The sequence below is a fragment of the Cavia porcellus genome, unplaced genomic scaffold (genome assembly GCF_034190915.1).
Source record: "Cavia porcellus strain 051 isolate PalLab524CR breed Dunkin Hartley unplaced genomic scaffold, mCavPor4.1 scaffold_17, whole genome shotgun sequence".
NCBI classification, from domain to species: domain Eukaryota; kingdom Metazoa; phylum Chordata; class Mammalia; order Rodentia; family Caviidae; genus Cavia; species Cavia porcellus.
Genome location: NW_026947500.1, coordinates 73659005 through 73682668, shown reverse-complemented (window position 1 = coordinate 73682668; position 23664 = coordinate 73659005). Strand labels below are relative to the sequence as shown.

The window sequence follows — 23664 nt, the reverse complement described above, 5'->3', positions numbered from 1 at the left end:
TGCCTCAGCCTCCTATTCCTGTATTCCTAGTATTCCTACCTCAGCCTCTGAGGCGTGTGTGCACCACCCCGCCTGGCTCTGCAGCTCTTCTGAGACAAATCGAGAGTCTACCCTACGGATAGGTGAGTGGAGGTCTGTATCTCTTCTGTGGGGGGGCTTCCTGGGGGACTCCATTCTGTAATCCTAACCAGCCAGGGAGCCATACATAACCTGGCAGACAGATAATTGAAAGTGTGAGCTCAGAGCTCCCCAGCTATTACTCAGGTCCCCAGAAATAGAGCAGCATTGTATAAATATAGAAAGATATTTATTTTAAGGAACTGACTCATGGGATTGAGTGGGCTGTGGAGTCCAAAACGCAAAGGCCAGGCAGGTTGGAGACACAGGGAAAAGAGGATATCGCAGCTGGAACCCAACAGTGTACAGTGGCTGAATTTGGGCCCCTTACGGTCTTCAGGGGCTGGGGGCACAGTTCATTGCCCCGCGGGGGCCCTGGCCCACGGGCTTCGGTAATGCAACAGAAAAGCAAAACAAACAAAAAGCAAGCCCTTCAATCAACTGGATGAGGCTTGTTGCAAAACGAACAATACATCAAGGAAAAATTAGAATTTATAGCCGAGGAGCCGAGAGGAGGGAACAGTGGATGGAAAATTACTCAGAGCAAAGAGGATTCTGTGGGAAAAAACAATTTTTACTAAACAGACCTAATAGGATTTAAAAAATTTTTTTTTGTGTTTTTCATTTTTATCGGTACCAGGGATCGAACTCTCGACCGCACACTTGCAAGGCAGGCACTTACGCAGCTGAGCTAAGCCCCCTGCCCCCTTTGTTTTATTTTTATTTTTTGGTGAAGATCAAACCCTGGGCCTCTGTACTACTGAGGTACATTTTCAGCCCCCCTTTTTCCCCAGATACTGGAATCTCTCTAAATTGCTCATCCTTCTGTCTCAGCCTCCCCCAATCCTGGGATTACAGACATCCTCCCATTGCACCCAGTAACTTTTAGAAGGATTAAGACTGAGGCAAACCCCTCCCTCTTTTCTGCCTCTTCCTTGAAACAAGGTGTCCCACTGTAGCCCAGACTGGCCTCTAATTTGTGGCCATCCTCCTGCCTCAGCCTCCTGAGCCCTGGGATTACAAGGACATACCACCATGGCCAGTGGGAAATTCATTATTTTGCTGAGTGTAACTGGTCTATCGGAAATTAAATTTGACTGTTTTCTTGTCTGAATTCTGGGAAAGTCAGATAATAGTATCAAATAATATTTTTTGGTCTTTTTTGAGATGGGGTCTTGCTATGCTCATCAAATAAAATATTAAGCCGGCCGTGGTGACTCACACCTGTAATCCCAGCACTTGGGAGGCTGAGGCAGGAGGATCACTCCAAGTTGGAGACCAGCCTGGACTACAAAGTTAGCTCATTGCCAGCCTGGACTGCATAGGGAGACCCTGCCTCAAAAAGACAAACAAAACAAAACAAAACAAAACCTAATTGAGGCTAGGGATATAATTCGGTGGTGGTGAGTGTGGCTAACAAGTGTGAAACTCTGGGTTCCATTCCCCCACAAAATTCAGACCAAAACAAAATATCTTCACAGTGATGATATAGAAGCAATATACCTCCCATTGTGCTAGGGATCCGGTAAGAGTTCGTGTTCTCTAAAATCGAAGAATGAATTCCAGGAACAACAGAGGTTAAGGGCAGAATCTATTTATTGGGGAAAGAAAGGTTCCGTTCCAGAGAGACAACAGGGGAACCAAGTGAGTTCTGGAGGACCCTGCTTTTCAAAATCAAGAAGTGAGGCGGGTCCAAAGTGGGAAAAATTTACAATCAACCAATAAGATGAGGAGTACAGTTGCTTAGGTCACATTGACCCAATGGAATATCATGAAAGTGGGTATGAGGTGGGACAAGACTACGGCCAACCAATAAGATCACGAGGTCACGAAAGATGGACTATTTGAACCCACTCCAACAGTCGCAGTTCAACGACTGAGACTCTGTTAAGATTTTAATAATGGCTTACATAATATTGATTAAATGGGGATCAAATGGGGGAGAAAGCACATGGACTGAACAGGGAGTTCTCCTGGAAGGGTTGGGTCAGCGGCTCTTGCTGCCCCCACTCAAGGTGATGGATACCTATTTAGAATATGGTCGTTCGCTGCCTATAACATTTCTGCCTAATTAATTGTCTATAATAATATTAGCTCGGGCTTATCTATGGCTTTTTCTTTCCCCTTTTGGTTTTTTGAGACTAGGACTCACTATATTAGATTGGCCTTGAGCTCACTTTGTAGCTCAGGTTGATTTCAAAGTCTCAAGGATCCTCCTGCCTCAGCTTCCCCTCTGCTAGGCTTACAGGTATGTGCCACCATGCCCAGTTTTTATTTTCCAGCCTTGCCTCCAGCCACAATTCTGATGTCTTGATTTTTGTGCTAACTTCCTTGAGAGCCTGTTCCCTTTGTAACTATATTAATTTTTATTTAATTTAGCTGCCTATAATAGTGACACCTAGAATATTGCTTTGTTTAAAACTCCATGGTTTCGGGGGCTGGGGATTTAGCTCAGTGGCATAAGCGCCTGCCTCGAAAGCAGGCAGTCGTGAGTTCAATCCCTGGTACCGGTAAAAAACGAAAAAGCAAACAAAACAAAACAAAACAAAACAAAACAAAAAAACTCCATGGTTCCAAGCCATGTTTGGTGGTTGTGGTCTGTCATCCAAGCACTTGGGAGGCTGAGTCAGGATTGCCTCAAGTTCGAGGCCAGCCTGAAATGCATAGTCAGACCTGGCTCAACAAAGCAAAAAACTTTGGTGTGTGGGCGAACCACAGTGACACAGGAATCTGATCGCTGCCTGGGGGCACTTGGCTCTTTCCCTAATGTTTTCCTCTGGAGACCATCACCGTGATTAAAATGGAAGGAGGCTCTGTGGGAAGGACCTTGTCTTATAATCACCAGGTCAATGGCCTGTAGCTGATGTACGGTAAGTTCTCAAAAAACCGCATTACTTTCCAGATGTGGAGGCCCATACTTGTTATACCAGCACTCCGGGAGACCGAGGGAAAAACGGACCATTTGAGCACAATCTGGACAATTTAGCGACTTCGTAAAACCCTATGTTAAAATTTGAAAAAACTAAATAAAAGCTTGGCGATGTAGCTCAGGTGAAGGACCTGGGTACAATTCTTAGTACGGGGCGGGTTGGGGGAAGAATTATTGTACAGAACTCAGAATTATTGTGCAAAGAGCGCTGTGCCTGGAGTGAGGGCAGGGTCCTGGATTTGGCATCCGATGCTAAAAAAGGTAACTGATGGTTTTGTCGAGCAGGGTTTGGGGAGGTTAGATTCGAACTCGCCACTTCGCAACCAGCCCGCAGGGATTCCCGGGGTCCCCGTTTCCGGCCAGCGGGGGCGTTCGAGGGCAGCCGAGGACGTGCGTGCCAAGCGTGCGTGCGTGCGTGGGGTACGCACTGGCGGGCGAGTCCACGGGGGCGGGACGACGGAGGGGTAGCGCGCGCGGCGCAGCGGGCGGGGCTGCTTCCGCGAACCGCCTCTTCGCGCCCGGGCCCCCCGCGTGCGAGCGGGAGTGGTTTCACCCAGCCCCCGGCTCATTGTGCTCGCCTCACGCCGGGCCAAGATGGCGGCGGCGCTGGAGGACCTGGGCCTGTGACCACAAAGAGGGAGCCGGGGGCCGAACGGGAGCGAGGTGGCGGCGGCGGCGGCAGCGGCAGCGGCGGCGGCCGGCCGAGACCCAGCCCGGGCCCCCCCTCCCTGCAATCGCCCGCCCCTCCCTGCGCCCGCCCCCTCCTCCGCCCGCCTTCTCGCCGGCGGCCCCGCCCCTCCCCCAACCGCCCGACTAGCATGGTCCGGCGGCCGCGCGCGCAGACATGGGGGAGAAGCTGGAGCTGAGGCTCAAGTCGCCCGTGGGGGCCGAGCCCGCCGTCTACCCGTGGCCGCTGCCGGTCTACGTGAGTGTCGCGACGGGATCCTGATCTACCCGCCCCGACGACGGGGACCCAGGGAGTCGCGGTCGGGGACCCGGCCGTTGTCACCCCGCGCCCGCCCGCTCGGCGGCTGCCGTTGGCGGGCAGGCGCTGGGACTCGGGTCGGGTCGGGGCAGCTTGGCCAGCCGTGTCCCTCTCGCTGGCACCCCGCGACGCGTCATGTGTCTACTTTTGGGGATCCCCTCGTCCTGTCTTCCTCGTTATCTAGATTTATTGTAAGTTGGGAATTTTTGCGCGTGGAAAGACGGGGGGAGGGCAGAGCCGGGGTGGCCATCGGAAGTCGGGGAGGTTGTCTCTCCCCTTTTCAGTGGGGCAAGATCGGCACGACGGTGAAAGGAGGGGAGGTTGCCCCCTCCTTTGGGTCGTGTGGGACTGACCTCAGGAAGGGACCGATCTTAGTGCCCCTGTTCCTAGTGACCCTGGGAAACTGACAGCCCGAGTGTAAATTTAAAACAGGTCCCCCGGTGAGTTGCTTGGAGTCCACTGCTTCTCCCGAGAGAGGGGTCGTCGCCCAGTCCCAGGGCACGGCTTGTGCGTGGGTGGGTGGAAATCGGAGCAGGCAGGTTGGGCAGGCACCTTGGGGTCCTCATGGTCATTGGGGCCCCCTCGCCCTGGCCTTGGCAGCTTTTGGGGGTGTGCTGGCGGTACCCGCTGGTGCGCAGCGGCGGAGAGCAGGTGCCGGAGAGCAGGTGCGCTGTCCGACTTTTCCTGTTGGGCAGCATGTGTGGATCCCGGATGGAAACTCCCCCCGTTTCCACCCTCAAAACCCCAGGCCTTTCCTCTTCTCTTGGAGAGATCACCCGTGCGTGCGGGGCAGTAGGAGTTTGAAATTTAATTCGTACTCTTTCCTCTTTCAGTTGACCTATAATATCATTGTTTTTCTTAAAGGGTATAGTTCTGTGAGCTTTGACAGATGCCTGCGGTCTCTTAACCTCAGCTGCTCCAGCTGCAGGACAGTTCCAGTGACCCACGGCTCCCTTCTGTGGCCCCTGTCACCTGTCTCACACCCCCTTCTGTCGTGCGTGTGTGTGTGTGTGTGTGTGTGTGTGTGTGTGTATGAATCGAATGTGTAGCACTGAGCTCCATTCCCGGCCCTGTATTATATCTTACTGTAAAACAGGGTCTCAGTAAGGCAGCAAATGGTCCCTGCTGGGCTGGAGCTTGCTGTTTCCCTGCTTCAGCCTCCTGGAGGGCTGGAGTGACAGTTGCAGGCCTGGCTTGGACTCTGACTGCCGCTGGTCGGTTTCCCCAGACACTCCCATGAATGAATGGAGTTCCCAGTAGCCCTCTGGCCCTGCTGCGTTCACTGAGCAAAAACTACCGGAGAGCCATGCGTCCGCGAAGTTCACTCCGGTTGTTTTTGCCAAGCGGACCAATGGGCCACAGATTGTTTATCCATTCATTTGCCTTAGGGCACAGGATACTGGGCTCTTTTCAGTGTGTATGTGTGTGTGTACAGAGTAAAGCAGCGTGCTAGGGTAGCTGGAATAGTGGAGGGCTCCTCTCCTTGCCCTCTGTGGGGTGCCTGGGCAGTCGGGTGGTGCCCAAAGCCCTGCCCTTTGCGTGTTGGAGGAGCTGAGAATTCCCTGGAACCCACCGTGGCCTTTGAGTGGAGTGGGTTTGCCAGGTTGGCTCTGCTCGATTCTGCCGGTCCCGAGATGAAAGTTCACCCAGTGACTGTGGCCCTGTCTCCACCCACAGGCTCATTGGCGGGAGCCAGCGTTCCAGTGGCGGGTGGGACTAGGGCTGGCTGCTGGCCACTGGCTGCTGGCCGCTGGCTGTTGGCTGCTGGCCGCTGGCTGGGCCTGGCTTGGCAGGGGCTGGGCGTCCTTTCCTGCTGGGGCTGTGCCACCCGGCCAGAGCCAGCAGGTGTGTGTAGGACACACAGAAACTCCGAGCAAAAGGGGCACAGCCCCCCTCACCTGCTGCAGGGCCCCAGACATTCACTTGAGAGCAGGGTCCTGGGATTGGACGCTAGGGAAATGTCCTGTGGCCAAGCTGGGCTTCTTCAGGGGCCGAGTACCCTTGACAGTGAGTGTCCACTCAGGACCTGTCCTGCGGGGAGCAGGGGACAGCAGGAGTAGCCGTGGTCTCAGGAGCTCTTCAAGGCCAAGGGAGGCTGGGAGAAGGTCAGGAGAGCCCCAGTCTCAGGCACAGAGCGATCAGCCCAGGTCCCTGGGGGCCAGCATGTCAGTGTGGCCCCCTGGGGAGAAGAGGGTGGCCTCTCAAAGGAGGGGACCTCTGAGGGAGGAAGGAAGTGGGAATAGCCACAGCTGTCCCCACTCGGAAATGTCCACCTTTGAAACCAGCTTTACGCAACAACAGATGGGAGGCAGGAGGGCCGTGGGGCCAGGCCTCGTGTGGGGTGACCTGTCACTGGCAGGAAGGGTGAAAGCTGTATTTTTGGAGGGTTACCTGGCAGGCATGGTGGGGGAAAGCCTGAGAGGTTGGGGAGCAGGGGGGCTTCCCTGCAGTGATTCAGTTAGCTGTGGGCGGCGGAGGAGATGAGTTGGCCTCCCCAGCCGAGTATCCCTTGTCTGGTGAGAGCCTGGAAGCCTGGCAGTGGCTGAGTGAGTTGTGGGGGGCGGAGTGTGCCACCGCCGCCGCCTCCGCCTCCACGGTGACTCAGAGGTATTTTCTGCTGCTGACCTCCCCGTGCAAGGCTCACTTAATCCTGTTCGCGGCCTTCAGACTGCTGTGTGTGGGCCGAAGGCTGGCTGGCTGGCTTCACAGGCCTGTGTGACGAGGGCGGGGGCTTCCTTTGCATCACTAAGCGTGCGATGTCCTGCTGTGATCTCTCTGGTTCTTGGTCACCCAGCCCACTCCCTCCAGATGACATCCAGGGCCTGGGAGGGGCCCGAGGGGCCAGAGGGCACAGCTGCCTGCCTTCAGCCCATCCTCTCCCTGGAAGCTCTGTTCTTTTCTTTTTTAAATTAAGCTTTATTTAGTTTTTGAGCCAGGTGTTCTGGGTAGCTCAGGCACCTTGAGCTCACCCTGTAGTTTGTGCTGGCTCTGAGCTCTTGTTTTGGACTCCTAAGGACCAGCTTTTTATTTTTTTGCAATACTGGGGATTGAATTCTGGCTCTTCACATTGAGCTCAGATCACACACCCTCTTTTGAAACAGGGTCTCCCTATGTAAGGTGACCTAGAACTCATTATGTAGCATAGGCTGGTCTCAAACAAACAGCAATCCTCCTGCCTCGCTTCCCAAGTGCTGAGATAACAGATGTGTCCCCCTGTACCCAGCTACATGTTTTGTTCTGGGGTAACTGTCAGTTCACACATAAAGAAATACTCCAAAGAGCTGAGTGTGGCAGGCACACCTATAATCCCAGTACTCAGGAGGATCATTGTGAGTTTGAGACCAGCCTGGGCTGCAAGGTGAGCTCAAGGCCAGCCTGGACTGCATAGAGAGACCCTGTTTCTCCAGATACCCTGTGTTTCCCCATGTTCGTTCCTCTAGCTCAGTTCCCAGTGAGCCACCACAGAGCCCCTGCTCATGTGAGGGCACCCTGGGCTAGGCGTATAGGCAGAAGCCATCAACCAGCAGCCCCCCTGGGAAGCTTGGGGACACGTGGATAACTTTGCACTTGTCATGTTGGATGGGAGAAGCCTGTGACTGGCTGGATGCCCAGTAGCATGGGCCAGCCCCCCACAGAGTGTGACCAGACCTGGGTGGCAGTAGTGCTAAGGCTCAGGGAGATATCCCATGCTTTGTTTCTTGTGGTGCCCGGGGTGGGTGAGACCCATGGCCTGGCATATGGCAGGCATAGGCTCACCATTTAGTTACACCCATTCCCTTTTTATCTTGAGATGGGGTCTTGCTGATTGTCCAGATAGGCTTTGAACTTGTATGTGATTGTCCTGCCTCAGCCTTTCAAGTACTTAGGGGGTCACCCCCGTGTCCAGCAGTGCTGCCCACCCCCCTTTGGTCTTTTTGAGACAGGGTCTCCCTATGCAGTTCAGGCTGGCCTTGAGCTCACTGTGTAGCCCAGGCTAGTCTCGAACTCGCAGCAGTCGTCCTGCCTCAGCCTCCCGAGTGCTGGGTGACAGGAGTGCGCCAGCATGCCTGGGGAGTGCTGCCCTTTCTCGTCTGAACTTCCAGGGCACGGGTTGCAGCCCCATGTCACTGGGCATGGATGGATGTTCTGAGCCTCGTTGGTCACTGATATCTTTGGTCTTAGGCCTGCTCTGGAGCTGTCCAAGGCCTCTCTCATCCTGTGACATCCAAGATCCTTGGTCCACGCCCACCCTCCTTCCTGGACAAGAGCAGCCAGCCCAGAAGCAGGCTGCTGGAGTTTAGTCCCTAACTTGGGCCAGGGCCTGGACCCTCTGTGAATTTCAGATGCAGGGTCAGGTTTTAAAATGTTCCGTTGGCAGGGTGCAGGGGTGCATCCTACAGTCCCAGCTCCTGAGAAGGCTGAGGCGGGAGGATTGCTTGGGCCCAAGAGTTTGAGGCCATCGTGGGAAACTCAGCAAGACCCTGTGTAGAAAACCAAGCAAGAGGTTAGGATGAGTTCACGCTGTGCGCGCGGGGGTGCGGGCGGCAGGGAGTTCTCAGGTCCGAAATCCTGTGTAGGTTTTGTGCATGTGCAGTGCGGCCAGGGACATACCCTGTGGCCTTGTCTGTGGGATGCAGGGTGTGGGACGTGTGGGGGCCAGACACCCCGGGGAGCTGGGGTGCTGTGTCCTTAGGATGCGGCCTCATTCTGTTTCTCGAGGCTGTCTTGTTATGGGGCAAGGCTGGCGTGTGCCACCAAGGCAGGCTCACTTCTCCTTTGGCTCCTTCTCAGCTGCAGGTGGAGACAGGCTCTTGGCGGAGCTGTGATCCTTGCTAAAGGCACAGCCTGGACTTCTAGGCAAAGGCACCTTGGTCTGGCCAGGTCAGTCGCCCTCCTCTCTGGTGACTCAGTGCCTGGCCTGCTCCCCGATGGTGTGAGGAGCACTGTTCCCAGTCGGTGAATCACTGTGGGGGCACGACTGAACCCTGACTCAGCCCAGCCCGGCAGTTGCTCAGCACTGTGTCACGCGCCCTTTCTTTCCTTTTCATAGCGTGATGCTATTTTAAAAGCCGAGTAAAAGGAGTTCTCATAGCCACCGTGACACACGAGGCTGGGCTGGGCGGCCCTGACCGCAGCTCCTGGGAGTCCCTGCCTGGGCCCCAGAGCAGGGTAGGAGCCCTGGCCAGCAGCCCTCGCCTCCGTGAAGCCATTTCCTTCCCTGTTGGGCTCTACAGAAGAGCGGAGGGTCAGAGACAACTGGTGACAACTGTCGTTATGTGGATGGTGTCTGGGGTGTTTGTCTCCACTGTGCCAGCTTTTCAGAGCCCAGAAGACCCCAGCTGGAGCAGAAGTTTGGGGGCCAGAGCCAGTGAGCAGCAGATGTGTCCCAGAGCAGACGGGGAGAAGAGGGCAGCACAGTGACTGCCCAGAGCCCTCGTCACAGAGTAGCCTGGATGGATGGGAGCCCCTGGAGGCCCCTGCGCGGGGCTCGGTGCTCCCTGGGGTCTTGCCTCTAGCTGGGAGTGGCAGGAAGGCCTGCACTTCAGTGGGCAGCAGGCCAAGGGAGGGGCTCCACGGCACATTCAGGCTGCTTTTGGCCTATGTGGTTAGACCCTGTCTCAAATGACAAAATACCTCGGTACCCTGATACGTGCCTATAACCCCGGCACTCAGGAGGCTGATACAGGAGAATTGCAAGTTTGAGGCCAGTCTTCACGGAAGTCTTCTATAAAAGAAGGAAAAAAGAAAAAGTTTGAGCCCCGTCTGGGCAACTTTGCAAGACCGTGTCTTAAAATGTAAAAATTGTGCTCGGATGCAGCTCACTGCAAAGGCCCTGGTTCCATTTCTTTCCTGGTCCCACACACCACAGAGAGACCAAGAGAGGGGAGGGAGCCGTGGGGGCCGCTGAGTGGCAGACAGAGGCTCCTGTGTGCGGGTCTCTAGCCTTTTTCCCATTTCCTTCCTGAGCTCCCGTGGGCGCAGCCACCAACACAGACCCAAAAGAAGCTCTGAGACACCCTGGGTGTATCCCCTGGGCAAGAGAGCGGAGGCCCCAGTGGAGAGGCCCAAGACCCTTAGGCTGTGGGTTTCACCTAGGCCAGAGGCCACGCCTACATCTGCTTTCAGACCTGGTGTGCCTGGTCCTGGGTGTGGTTTTCACGCAGGTCTTGCCAGTACTCACTGCCCTCCTAGCACACACTAGTCTGTGTGTGTCCCTGAGGAGCAGGCTTGTCGTCCCACTGCAATGGCTGCTGTTACCTAGGGATCACCTCTGCCCCACAGCACTGGGTGGAGAATGCCAGGGCACTTCCTGAGCTTAAGTTCGGGTTTTTATATGCTGGGGTCTTGGGGCATCCCACACATTCTGCCCAGATGGGAATCTTCCCTTGTCCAGTCTCCAGGTGGCAGAGGCTGCCCCCAAGAGCTCACTCAGCAGCCAGTTCGGTTATCAGAGTTTGCTACTTAGCAGTAAGGGCCTCAAAGTGCAAATGTATTACAGAGCCTTACTGACTTTGTTGTTGGTGGGACAGAATACCCTGCCCTCACAGGTGAAAGTGGGGCAGGATTATTTTAGTTCACAGCTTGTGGAGGTTTCAGCCCATGGTCCTCTGGTTCAGAGGCGGGCGGCCCAGCAGAGGCTCACCACAGAGGAGGAACAGTCCTTGGCAGAGCACGCAGGAGGCAGGCGGCAGGGCGCCTTCCTTTCCCTTTTGATTCCATTCAGGCTACAGACCCAAGCGGGTCTCCCATTATCGACACGCAGAACTGCACTGCACCAGTCAGTGGTCCAGTGACCTCCCAAAGGCGCCACCTATGAGTGGACATCTTTATAGAATCCATGATCTACAGCACATTGGCATAGTTACCTTATTAGTGTTAGTTTGTAAGTTAAATGTATCGCAGGCTAGCACAGTGGCATATACCTGAAATTCCTGTGCTGAGAATCCAGGCATCCCCTGGGGGCCTTGACATAGGACCGCGTATGGTGTGAAGCCGGAAGCCCTGCTCATTAAGGCCGTTGTCATTTGGTGAGTCCCAGGGTGGAGGAGCTGCCAGCGTCCTCTGAACTGGCTTTTTATCAGGAGAACCTCCTCAGCCGCTCTGCTCAGCCCTGGGCAGGTGACGGGCAGCAGTTCTCTTTCCTGGAGATGAGGCCGGAGCCCTGCGCCTGCACAGATGGAGGTGGCCCTGTGCCATGGTTGCTTTTGTTGTTGCTGAGACAAAATACCTGACACTCAGAGTTAAAGGAGGAAAGGGTTAGCTCAGATGGGGAGGTTTCAGTCAACTGGCTTCCAGGCAGGGTGGCACGGCAGAGGAGCGGCACGGTGGAGAATCGGCGGCTGGGGGCCTGGCGGGTGGGGCGCACAGGCGGGAAGGCAGCGGCAGCGGCAGCCTGGCTTTTATTTATTTATTTTTATTGTTTTATTATTGTATTTATTTATTTATTTTTGGAACCGGGGATTGAACTCATGACCTCGCGCTTGTCAGGCAGCTGCTTTTACTGCCGAGCTAAATCCTCAGCCCTCTTTTGGTGTTTTTGAGACAGAGTTTCACTCTGCAGTTCAGGCTGGCCGTCATTTACTTTGCAGCCTAGGCTGGCCCTGAAATCACAGCAATCCTCAGCCTCCGCCTCCTGAGTGCTGAGATTATAGGGGTCCGCCACCACGCCTGCAAAGCATGGCTTCTTTTTGTTCTTTGTATTCCGTCCAGTCTACAAGCCTATTAATTAGTGCCACCCATACCCATGGGGGTACCCTTAACCCCAATACCACATCCTTAATCCACCCTAATCCAGCCACCTTTGGGACTCGCCACCTGAGGCCACATGAGAGTTTGAGGGCTCATCTAGGTACAGGCTGTTACGCTGTGCGAGGCCGAGGGCGTGGGGTGCTCATGTGTCCCTTTCTTGGGGCCCTGTGAGTCAGGCGAGGCACCAACACTGGGGGTTAGGGGGACACCCCAAGGACCCGTAGTGTTGGCAGGTTGGGCCTTGGGAAATTGGAGGGTTTTATTTATTTTCTTCTGGTGCAGGGAATGGACGCCAGAGGCTGCTGTGTGCCAGGCGAGCCCTCTGCCGTGGAGCTGGGCCTCCAGCTCTGGAGGGTTTCGTAGGAGTGCTGGATGCCTGGTTTTGTTTCTGTTTCAGTTTTGTTTGTTTGTTTTGCCTTGAAGGATAAGGTTTGTAGCTGGCATCATGGTACACACCTGTAACCTAGCGGGGGGGGGGGGAGGCTGGGGCAGGAGGGTCACAAGTTTGAACCCAGCCTGGGCGACTTGGTGGCTCCGTGAGACCTTGCCTCAAGATGAAAACTGGAAGGGGCTGAGAGCACAGTTGGGTGAAGGCCACTGGCTGGCTCAGCACGTTAAACCGGGAGGCTGGGTCTGGCTGCTGGGTCACCGCGGTGCGCTGTCTCCCCTTTTCCATTTTCTGACTTATGCTTTGCAGTGCTGAGGGTGGGGCCTGGCCTCTGTGCTAGGCAGGCGCTTTCCGGAGGGCAGCCCAGCCCAGGAGTAGGGTGGGCGACACCGGGGGTGTGGGCCGGAGAGCCCGCGGCGAGAGCGAGTTGGCCAGCGCCTTGGACGGGGCTGCTCCCGGACCGTGCAGAGAACTCAGAAAATCAGTCCTCCTGGGTAAGGCCCAGTGCCGAGGTGGACACACACCTCTCCGCGGAGGAAACCTGGACAGCAAGTAAACATGGGAAGCTATTCCGTTCCCCGGCGTTGGAGAGGTGCACATTAAAACAGCACTGGGAGTCCACCTCAGCCCGGAGGGAACGGAAGTCGGCCCGGAGTCACCGACAGCAGCTCCCAGCAGGGCTGGGGAAGGGCCTTCTCCACGGCGGCCCGGTGCGGGCTGGGGCACCTCTGGAGGTCAGCATGGAGCCCCTCAGAAAGAGAGCTAGAGGTCCTTTTTGACCCGGCCGTTCCTCTCTCCAGGATCTCCCAGGAGAATTAAAAACACCATATTGCAGTGACACGTGCACCCGTGTTTATAGCAGCAGTTTGTAATGGCCAGATCTGGGAAACAGCCTAAACGCCCTTTTTCTGAGGAATGGATAAAAAAGAATGGCTTTTTTTATGCAGTGGAATACTACTCAGCCATAAAGAAGGGCAAACTGGAGACTCTTTGTAGGTAAATGGAGGCAACTTGAGACCACACTCATCAGTGAGATAGATGAGACTCATGTATGAACACATGGTCTCAGTGGTGTGAGCAGCCAAAACAGCTTGGCGTGTGAGTATGTGTAAGTATATAGAGAGACTCCGGTCAGGGTTAGAAGGACCACTGATGGCCGAGTTCTCTGAAGAGAAAGCTCTGTGCGGACGAGTGAAGGCAGATGTCCTGCGCTCTGGCTGGATGATTTGGGGTGACCGTGCACAGTGTATGTGCCATTGTTGTCCCTGATTATCATGTTTTGAAATTTTTAGTTTTTCTTCTTCTTTTCTTCCTCCTCCTCCTTCCTCCTCTTTTTTTTTTTCCTCCTTGAAGTCAGATGGATTTGAAAGAAACACTTGTGGGGGTGTGGTTACCCCTCAGTGCTGCTGTTGGGAGCCTGAGACTGGAGTCTTGCAGCGACGCTGGGGCTCAAACCTGGGCTGTGTGCTGAGCCTCACCCCCAGCAGCACCACCACGCGGTCTCTTTTGGAGACAGGGTCTCACTAGGCTGTGAAGTTACCCCAGCCACCAGAGTGCTGGGTCCAGCAGGCATCATGTGCTGGGCCTCGTGTCCTCGGCCAGGTTCCTCCAGCTCCTGAGTGGACGCACTGTCCTCGCATTGCTGCCGGCCAGGGCCTTTTCTCTCACTGTGGAGGTGTGGACACTGTGGCCTTGGCCGGGGCGGCTGCTGTCACAAAATGAGCCCGCTAGTGGCACCTTGGGTGTTCTGGGCAGCTTTGCCATATGGGCCCCGTGCTGCCAGTCCTTGGGGTGCTGGTGGACCCCAGGTGCCTGGGGTGCAGGGGGACTGAGCGTATGGCAGAGGAAACAGCGCCACCAGGGCAGAGCCCGGCCATAGGGGAGCAGGGTCCCTGGTGGCTGAGTTGGTGGCGAGGCAGGGAAGTCTGTTGTGGGGAGCTTCGTAACCCAGCGATGTGGAGCCCAGCCGCTGCAAGGAAGCCCCGGAGCTGTGTGGAGACAGTGGGAATGGGGAGCCGCTGGGCACCAGTGATGAGAGGCCCACGGCGCCCAGGAAGGCGGTGGGCTCAGGAGGTGGACTGTGGTGCACCCGGCCCTTCTGCACAGGGCCATGGCCGGAAGCAGCACTTAGGCGGAGAAGGGTGGCACTGCCCCCGGAGTGCTGGGGACTTGTGCCCATGAGTGCTCTTCAAGGGCCAGGGTGCAGGCGAGGGGGTCTCCAGATCAGGCTGGCTCCCTGTGGGCCCATGGGGTCGGCTGGGAGGCGGGGAGCACAAGGCCGAACCATCTTGCTCTCGTCCTTCTCTGTCCCTCTGTCCTGCTGTGCTCTGTTCTGTGTGTGGAGATAGCTCACTGTGCATTGTCTAGGCTGGCTCCGAATGCACTGCGTGGCCCAGACTGGCCTCAGATCTGCAGTGCTGCTCCGGCTCGGCCTCCTGAGTCCTGGGGTCACAGGCTTGCGCGCTGTTGTCAGTGCGTCTCATGTATCCGTGGCTTCTGTTGACTACGTCCTTGGGGACAACGGAGAGGGTGAGGTGGCAGTGGTGGCATGGGCACCCGAGACTTGGTTACAGACCTGGCGTGCTCCAGCCCCCATCACACAGGGGACCCCTGTGGGGACTTGGTGAGCTGCCAGCCGCATGTCAGACCCACGTAGGGGCACAAAGAACAGCCAGGCCGCGGCTCGGGAAGCACCAGGGCCACAGAGGCTTTCGGGTCCCATGGGGTGGCTGGGAGCCGATCAGTCGGGAAGGGAAGGCCATCATAGGGCCCCTTGGGAGGAAAGTGCCGCCCCTCCATGGCCGGGGTGGACAGAGGCCCAGTGTCAGAGCTGCCGCCCTTGCTTTTCAGGACAAACACCACGATGCTGCTCACGAAATCATCGAGACCATCCGGTGAGTGCGGGGCCACTGCCTTGGTGTGGGTGGACACAGCTGCAGGAGCTCCAGGCCGGAGCCCAGGGGACAGTGCACATGGGGGTAGCTGGCTTGTCACACGTGTGCCCTTGCTCTTGTCACAGTCCCCTCAGTCTGTTCTCAGCGTCCCCAGTGTTTGTTGAATAAATGCCCTGGAGAAGGCAGTGGACCTGTGGGCTGCAGATTTAGCTCAGTGGTATAAGCACCTGCCTGGCAAGTATGAGGTCGTCAGCTTGATCCCTGGTACCAAAAAAATAAGCAAACTCAGGGATTTGCCTGGGAATAGGAAGACTGTGCCTTCCTTGGAGCCCGCTGCAGGAAGTGGACTCGGGCGTGGCTTTCCAGGATCCAGTGAGACAGGGCCTGTCCAGCTGGTGGTCACCCACTTCTCCACTGGCAGTAGATGGGGATCTGGGGGCTGAGGCCCCAGTGTACCTGTGGGCGGGGGTGGAGCTTATGGGGGGCTGCCCTGTGCTGGGAGCGGGAGGTGGGGTCTGGGACCCCCTCTCAGGTCAGGGTGCCTGTGGAGAGTCCCGAGCTGCTTTAACCTCTGTGCCTGTGCCAGCCCTGAGCTACAGGCCCACGACGTCTTGTAAACCACCTGCACTTGGTGACCCTTGTGTGTAGGACTGGTTTTCTGGGTCCCTCAGTTTCCTGGGGTTCCCAGAGTGCTGCCGGGAGGGAGGAGCGCAGAAGGACAGCACCAAGGGCTCTGAGCATGCCCCGGAACCCATTCGCTGCCAGTGTCAGGATGCTCTGTGCTCCCCTCGACCTCACCAGCCACGCTCCCCCAGCTTGGCCTCTCTGGCCCTTCTCTCTCTAGGAAGGGTCATCGTGCCGTCATCTTACAGTGGCTGTGTCCTCATCACAGGGCCTGTGGCTCAGTCTCTCAGCAGTGTCCTCCTCTTTCTTACTTACATAGTGGGCCTGGGGACAGAGTCTAAGGCCCTGTGAATGCTAGCAGTCCTCCGGGACTGAGCTGCAGTCCCAATCCCCTCCCCCCGCTCTTTTTTTTAAAATTATTTTGAGATAGGGTCCCATTAAGTCACTAAGTTGCTTAGGCTGGGCTCAAACTTGAGATCTTCCTGCCTCAGCCTCAAAAGTGCATGCACTTTTTTATTTATTGACTCAAAGCCTTGCTAAATTGCCTGGGCTGGGCTGGAGCTTTGGATTCACCAGCTTCAACCTCCTGAGCACAAGATTACCCATGTGCGCCGCCATTCCTGGCATGACACTTTTTACTGCTTGTTGTGTTTGTTTTGCAGTGCTGGGGATTGGGCAGAAAGCCTTGCAGGTAGACAGTGCCCTAGTGCTGGGCTACATCCTGGCCTGAGTGCTTTGCTGTGGCAGTGATATGGGCGTTCAGTTTCCTTCCAGGGCCAGCACTGGTGGGCCAAAAGCCCATCAAATCTATGTGATGTGCAGCAACCCACTGCCAACTTTATGGCGTTTGTTGTACCATAATGCTTCCTTCTCTCTTTCACATTTTATTTCGTCTTTTTAGGGGGGGTACCAGGGATTAAACTCAAGACCCTGCGCCTGCCAGGCAGGTGCTTACTATTTTTGTCTTTTTGAGACCGGGTCTCACTATGCAGTTCAGGCTGGCCTTGAGCTCACTGTGTAGCCCAGACTGGTCTCTGTAACTCGCAGGGATCCTCCTGCCTCAGCCTCCCGAGTGCTGGGAGGACAGCAGTGTGCCACCAGGCCTGGCTTTATTTTTATTTTTTGAGACAGTCTTGCTGAGCTGCTAAATTGCCTGGGCCGACCTCAAACTTGTGATCCTCCTGCCTTAGCCTCACATCGTGCTGGGCCGACAGGTGCACACCACCACGCAGTGAAAGTTTTGTTTTGTCAGTTTAGAGTCAGGAGAGTTGAGTTTGAGGCCTGTAAAAAAGATAAACAAAAAAAAAAGCCAGGCCTGCTGATGGTGGCCCGGGGTTTCTGCTTTTCTGTTCCAGGTGGGTCTGTGAGGAGATCCCAGATCTCAAGCTGGCCATGGAGAATTACGTCTTGATTGACTATGATACCAAAAGGTAAGCAGCCCCACCCAGGACAAGGGTTCCCCGACGGCGGCTGCGGGGTTTCCTCGAAGAGCTGGGGGCTGTGTGCTGACCTTGCTTGGAAATGTCTGTCTCGCCTTGGCCTTGGCGAGGGCTGGCAGTGTGAGGGCAGAGCTGGGACTCCTCAGGCTGAAACCTGGATTGGTGTGTGTGGAATTACGCAGCGGCGTAAACAGCAGCTCTTTTTATAGCTGGCGTGGCTGCCAGATGTCAGCCCCTCCACCCAAGCCACCCCTGCTGGCCTCAGCAGCTCCCGCCCGCCCTCGCCTGCCCTCGAGGCTGCTCGAGCTTTCCTCCCAGGGAGTGGGTGGAGGGCCCGGCCTCTCAGGAATGAATGCCTGCGGAGGGTTTGTTGTGTGGTGGAAAGCATGGTGGCCAGATTCACAACTCTCTGCAGGGCTGTGCTGACTGCCCTGCTCTGAGCGCTCCAGGCTCACCCTCCACAGGGCCCAAGCCTGGCGCCTCACGCAGGGACCTCACTGTTAGGTTTGGAGGGCTCGCTGCGCTCCGAGCAATGCCCTGCCCTCCCTGCCACGCCCCGCACAGGTGTCCCTCCTATGAGAGTGGTGCCAAGGGCAAGGGGCACCCGGCACTGCAGGGCCGAGTGAGATACGCCACCTCTTGGGGAGTGGCTATAGGGCACTGGTTTCTTCCAAGGAGTGTGATAAGGACCCAGATGGCGGGGTGGGGTGGCGTGTGGAGGTCAGGGAACTTCTGTTCTTGTGGCATTGAGTTGTGGCAGCGCCCTGTACCCGGTGTGCACACAACAGCAGGCTCCTGACTGTTGTTGGGGGGCCTTATGGTGGCTTCGCCTTGCAGCACACAGGCTGGCTGCGTTGCACACCTGTGACCAAGGGACCTGGGAGGCAGGAAGACGGCAGCAAGCTCAAGGCCAGCCTGAGCTCCATAGTGAAACCCTGCCTCTGAAAGTGAAAGGGAAGGCCTCGCTCCCTGGCAGGGCTCTGACCCTGCAGCCGGGCTTCCTTGGCACTGTGGGCATTGGCGCCATCCTGGGCCCTCTGGGGAAGTGCCCATGGCTGACCCGGCTCTGCCAGCAGACCTGTAGGGGACACCACAGGTCCTTGCAGGAAGGGCTACGTGGTGGCATCCTGGGAGGCTGAGGCAGAAGCAGAAGGTTCGCATCTTCCAGCCCAGCCTGGGTAGCTTCGTGGGACCCTGTCTCAAAATTTAAAAAGAAAATCTAAAAAGGACTAGAGATGGAGCCCAGTGTAAAGGTGCTGGGCTCAGCCCCCGGTGCGGTAAAAACAGAGGCCCCTGCACCTGTGGGGTGCAGGGGGGTAGTGACTGTGGGGGACAGTCTGTGATTGCATTTTTGTCTCTGAGCACCCCGGGAGCCTCAGCAGTTTCTTCCACAGAGGTGACGCCGAGTGGGCAGGGGGAGCTGCCCCTCCCACAGAGCTGGGGTCCTTGGAGCCAGCCATAGCTTCACCCTGTGCCCCATGGCCCTGGTACACCCGCATGGAGCACTGCAGGGGACACTGGCTGGACCCAGCTGGGGCAAGGGTGACTCCGAGGCTGCCCAAGGCCGCCCTGGTGCATTTCTGTTCTTGCCAGCCAGGCAGTGAGGGCCTGGTCCTGGGCAGACTCCTGTCTCTACTCACGCTGCTTCTGTGTGTTGACCTTGGGTTGGAGCCCTGGACCCAGAGTGGCCCAGGCAGCCCTCTCAGTCTCCTGGCCAGGACTCCTGGTCAGGCCTGGCCACCTGTGTGCTGACCTTGGCCTGGAGCTCCTCACGGGGATCTGACCTGGTTGCCCTGCCCCTGTGCAAGGCCTGAGAATGGCCCTGGCCCTGGCTGGGGGCCCCTGTGTAGTTCCTGGTGCTGGAGGTGGGCCTTAGGAGGTCCTGGCCGCTCTTTCCTGAGGTCGCGGGTCCCGCCAGTGGCAGTAGCATGGCTCTGGGACAGCACCTCTCTCTTGCCTGTTCCAGCTTCGAGAGCATGCAGAGGCTGTGTGACAAGTACAACCGGGCCATCGACAGCATCCACCAGCTGGTAGGTGGCCTCACTGCCCCCACCTATCCCGTTCCTTCCAGTGGCTGTTTGAAGTCAGGTTCCGGACCCGAAGACAAGTTACACAGTAGGGCTCGGGTGTTATGGCCTGGTGTGAGGACCAGTGTCCGTGTAGGGGCCTGGCAGCAGCACTGTCAGGACCCAGCTGGCTTCTGTTTGTTTTCCAGAGTAGCTGAGAGTTGTCATGTTTGCCCCCTTCCCCTCAGACAGGGCAGAGTTTTGGGCAGAGGCAGCTCCCAAGCTGCGAAGGCCACCCCTGCCTTCCAGACAGCCTGCAGCTCTCTTCGTGTGTCCTGGTCACCCTGGCGCCCTGGGGGTGCTGCATAGAGAACACACTGGTGCCTGGCCCTGGTGGGGACGTGCAGCTGCCGAGTGGGGTCCATGGGGACAGGTGGGGGTACGGTGCGGTCTCAAGGCTCCCTCTGAGATGGCGGTGCTGAGTCTCCTGTGGCTGCCTGCCCGTGCCTGGGCGATCGTGTGCCACACGCAGTTCCATGGGGCACTCAGTGGGTAGCCGGCCTGTGTGGGTGTTGGCAGGGCCCTTCATGTGGCTCCGGGCACTGGCACTCGGCCCCACCAGGGCCCAGCAAGCCCGCTCCTTCCCCCTCAGCTGTGGTCCTGTTCTGGGAGACCCCACTGCCGCCCCACACTGCCCCAGTGCCCTGTGGCCAAGGGTGTGGCAGTGTGGGCAGGCAGCCAGCGCCACAGAGGGCAGACCCTCACCTCTAGTCACAGGAGTCAGGGAGCAGATCCTCACAGTGACACCCAGGGCCAGGACTGGCACTTGGGGTGACTTGGACAGCCGGCACCTGGGGTGACAGACAGCTGAGCACAGGCCCGAGGCCAGGGCTGGGAAGTGGCTGGCACATCCCGGCTGGCAGCTGGCTTCCTCCCCCGGGTGGCCTTTCTAAGTCAGAGCTCTGGAGTAGGAGAGGCCGCCAGCTGTACTGTCCTGTCCTGTCCTGTCCTGTCCTGGGGGATCCAGCGGGTTGAGAGCCGGGTGGCTGTGGGCTGAGCCCTGCCAACTTCGGCCTGGGAAAGCAGCCTGGGTGCCAGGGGCCTGAGCAGGCTGTTGAGCGAGGGTAGCCCAAGCTGAGCTCCCCGGCTCCCCGCAGGGCAGAGCCGAGCAGAGTTGGTGTGTGCCCAACCCGGGGTGCACTTGCACATGCACCTGCACCTGCACACACTGATGCTGTCCTTGAGGCTGTGGGGCCGGGCCCAGTGCTCCACGAGTGCCGGGCAGACCCTCACAGAGCGGCGCCTGGGCCCTGCTGTGTCTAACTGGGAAAGTAACTAGGTGAGGGGCACAGCCAGCCGCCCACGTGTGGGTGACGTGTGCGTTGTGTGTCTGTCCCCAGTGGAAAGGGACTACCCAGCCCATGAAGCTGAACACGCGGCCATCCAACGGGCTCCTGCGGCACATCCTGCAGCAGGTCTATAACCACTCAGTGACCGACCCTGAGAAGCTCAACAACTACGAACCCTTCTCCCCCGAGGTGTATGGGGAGACCTCCTTCGACCTAGTGGCCCAGATGATCGACGAGATCAAGATGACGGAGGATGACCTGTTCGTGGACCTGGGCAGTGGTGGGTCTCCACGAGGGGCTTGCTGGCATCCTGGCCGCGCCCCTTGTCTGTGTGGATGGGTGTGCTGAGGTGGGGCAGCAGCTCAGGGAGGCTCCAGCCACCACCCCAGCTCTGTCACGCCCTGGGGCTCTGTGCCCTGTGACCCATGACCCCCCGCCAGCAGGCCTTGGCTTATGGGGCTCCTCCTGTCCTCTGCCAGGCGATTCTGTTGTTGGCCTTGTTGGGACCTCCCTGTGCGGGAGGGAACTCAGTCGGCCTGGCCACTCACATCCCTGTGCAAAGCTCGGCCTTTGCCCCCCTTGCCTTGGGTGGCTTTGCTGTTCTGCCTCACAGGTTGGGAGTGGCAGGGCAGGGGGCCTTGCTTACTCCCTCTGCCCCTTTATCAGGGGCTGCTCCTGTCTGTGAGGGCCAAGTCACCTCCACAGGGCCCCTCAGCACTGGCTGGGGGATCCTGAGCCCCCGCATCACCACTTCCTGCGTTCCAGGCCTGTTTGCTATAGTGGAGCCTGCAGGGGTCTGGGCAGGAGGCCACTCGGGCACCACCACCTCTCGGTGGCTCAGTGGGGACACTACCCTGTGCATAACTCTGGGGGCCAGGGACAGCTGGTGTGGTTGAGGGTGAGTGGAGGTGTGTGTTCCCTGCTGGGTCCTCTGGGTGGGGCGGCATAGCAGAAGTGTCCTCAGTGACCTCGGAGGGTGTCGCGGTCTTTGAGCAGTCCCTTGCCCTATATCTGCTGATGTCATGGGCATTGGGCATGGCCCGTGTGCCCTCTGGTGGTGTACATGTGGCAGTGTCCTTGGGTGCTGAGCATTGTCCCAAAGCTCCGAGACCTCTGACACAGCTCTCTCTGATCGAAGGTGTAGGCCAGGTGGTCCTCCAGGTCGCTGCTGCCACCAACTGCAAGCACCACTACGGAGTCGAGAAAGCGGACATCCCAGCCAAGTACGCCGAGGTGCGTGGTCCTGGGTTGGGCGTGCGGGACGAGCGTCAAGAGGTGAGCCGGGCGCCTGCGTCGTGGGCACCACACGGCTGCCCATCATTGCGGCGTCCTTGCCGGCCTAGGAGTTTCATCTAAATGAAGGGTGCATGCGTGTTGTGATGCAAGACACCTTCTGGGAGCGGCGAGGCTGGCAGGGCCTCTGTGCCCCCATCGCCCTGCTGTTGCCCTCGCCCTCCTGACGTGGGTGGTGCTGAGCTTGTCCGCTGAGCCCGGCATGCTGTCCTCTTCCCTCGGTTGTCCCCTCTTCCTGGTGGAGGTGTAGGCTCTGCTGGGGCCCGGGCTGGGGAGCAGTGGGGCTTGGGGAATGGGCGTGTGAATGGCATGTCGGCCTGTGGCCTCTGGGTGCTGGAGGTTGGGGCCCTGGATTGCTGCCCCATCCAGGGATGTTGTGGGGCTGGGCTGTGGAAACTGAGGTCCTGATCCCGGCGACCTGGCTAGGACAGAAAGGACCACTGGGAGCTGCAGCCTTGCAGACATGTGGGCTTGCTGGGGGCCTCCGGGCTGCCTGGTTTTGATGGGCTGTGTGACCTCTTTCCCTTCCAGACCATGGACCGAGAGTTCAGGAAGTGGATGAAATGGTATGGAAAAAAGCATGCAGAATACACAGTGAGTGCCATCGCTCCATGCCCTGTGGCTACGACCCCAGCCCGGCCCCAGCCCCACCTCTCCTGACCTCCCCCCTCTTGCCAAGTGGGCGCCATGGTGCCCCGCCCCTGGTCTCTGGCCCGGCTGGAGCCTTGAGCTCACCAGCCTCTCTGGCCTAGGTCCTTCTGTCCTCCAGGGCATGCTCAGGGACCTGAGGCAGTGGTAGGGAGGGACATTTACTATTGGGGCCACCGAGTGGAGGCCGAGTCTCCCTCCATCCTTCCCACCTGGGGCACTCACGGCCCTCCCCACTGGCCTGCGCAGGGCCTGCCTCGGTGGGGTGCCCTCCCTGGGAGAGCTGAGCTGTCCCCTCCCGGCCCTCGTGCGTGTGGTAGCTGAGTGGATGCTTTCAGATGTTGGTTTCTGTTTTATTGTTTGCTGCTGGCGCCTGGGCCCCATGCCTGTGGGCAGTGGAGCCGTGGGCCGCTGAGCCGTGCCTGGACATGGAGCGGCCACACAGCCTCAGGGGCCTCTGCCTGGGCATGGGCCACACTGGCTGGCTTTTGATGCTGGGTGGTGGAGGCCTGGGGACGGAGGAGTTCTTCCTCTGCTCCTGCCGAGTGTCCCGGGTGGGTGCACGGGTCCCAGAAGGTGGCCCTGGCCCACTTGGCCTTTCTTCCTGCCTCTCACTGTGTTCTGGTCCCACTGGGGATTAAGCAGGGCCTTGTACGGAGCTGCGTCCCGGCCCTTGCTTATCTGTTGGGACTCGTCTCACCCGGTCACTTCAGTTGTCCAGTGTAGGCTCAGAGTTGCAATCCTCCTGCCTCAGCCTCATGGCGTGCTAGTGGGACCGGTGACGCTGCCCCCCGGAGTGCACCCTGTTAAACTCCAGGACCCCACACCTGGAGAGGCGGGTCGCTTCCCAGGGTGGCGACAACACATGTTCCTCAGGGCCCCGATCCCAGCGGGAACCTGCTCAGGCCCAAGTGGCCCCTGCGTTCTGTTGCCCGCCCTGCCTGAGGCAGGGGTGAAGACAGGGCCCTGGGCACATCTCTGTCCCTGTCCTCATCTTGTCCTCCCTGGTGGACGGCTGGCCTGGAAGGGTGTGGGGCGGTGATGCGCTGGAGCTGGAGCTGTCGCAGGGCCTTGGGGTCTGGGACGCTCCCTTGTGCGGTCGGCGTCTGCCTTTGGCTGTGAGCTGAACCCTGAGATGGCGCTGCTGCTCACCACAGGCTTGGGGCGGCCGCTGCGCCGGGCCGAGGGCCGAGGGTGGGTGTGTGTGCTGCCCCCACCTACGGCACCCGCCCTCGTTTCCAGCACCGTCCCCTGTGACTGCTGG

At 58.0% G+C, this 23664-nt stretch overlaps 1 protein-coding gene across 3 annotated transcripts in view; it reads left to right on the top strand.

Moving 5' to 3' along the window:
• The first annotated feature begins 3732 nt into the window (after positions 1 to 3732).
• Positions 3733 to 23664, top strand: part of Dot1l (DOT1 like histone lysine methyltransferase) — a 40390-nt gene continuing 20458 nt past the window's right edge. For 2 of the 3 annotated variants that reach the window (XM_063228929.1, XM_063228928.1), the window contains exons 1-7: positions 3733 to 3971; positions 14998 to 15041; positions 17021 to 17095; positions 19071 to 19134; positions 20511 to 20739; positions 21598 to 21692; positions 22284 to 22346. In XM_063228929.1, coding sequence (XP_063084999.1) covers positions 3891 to 3971; positions 14998 to 15041; positions 17021 to 17095; positions 19071 to 19134; positions 20511 to 20739; positions 21598 to 21692; positions 22284 to 22346 — 651 coding nt within the window. In that variant the 5' untranslated portion in view covers positions 3733 to 3890. The remainder of the gene's footprint in view (positions 3972 to 14997; positions 15042 to 17020; positions 17096 to 19070; positions 19135 to 20510; positions 20740 to 21597; positions 21693 to 22283; positions 22347 to 23664) is intronic. The other variant, XM_063228930.1, reaches the window with a different exon arrangement.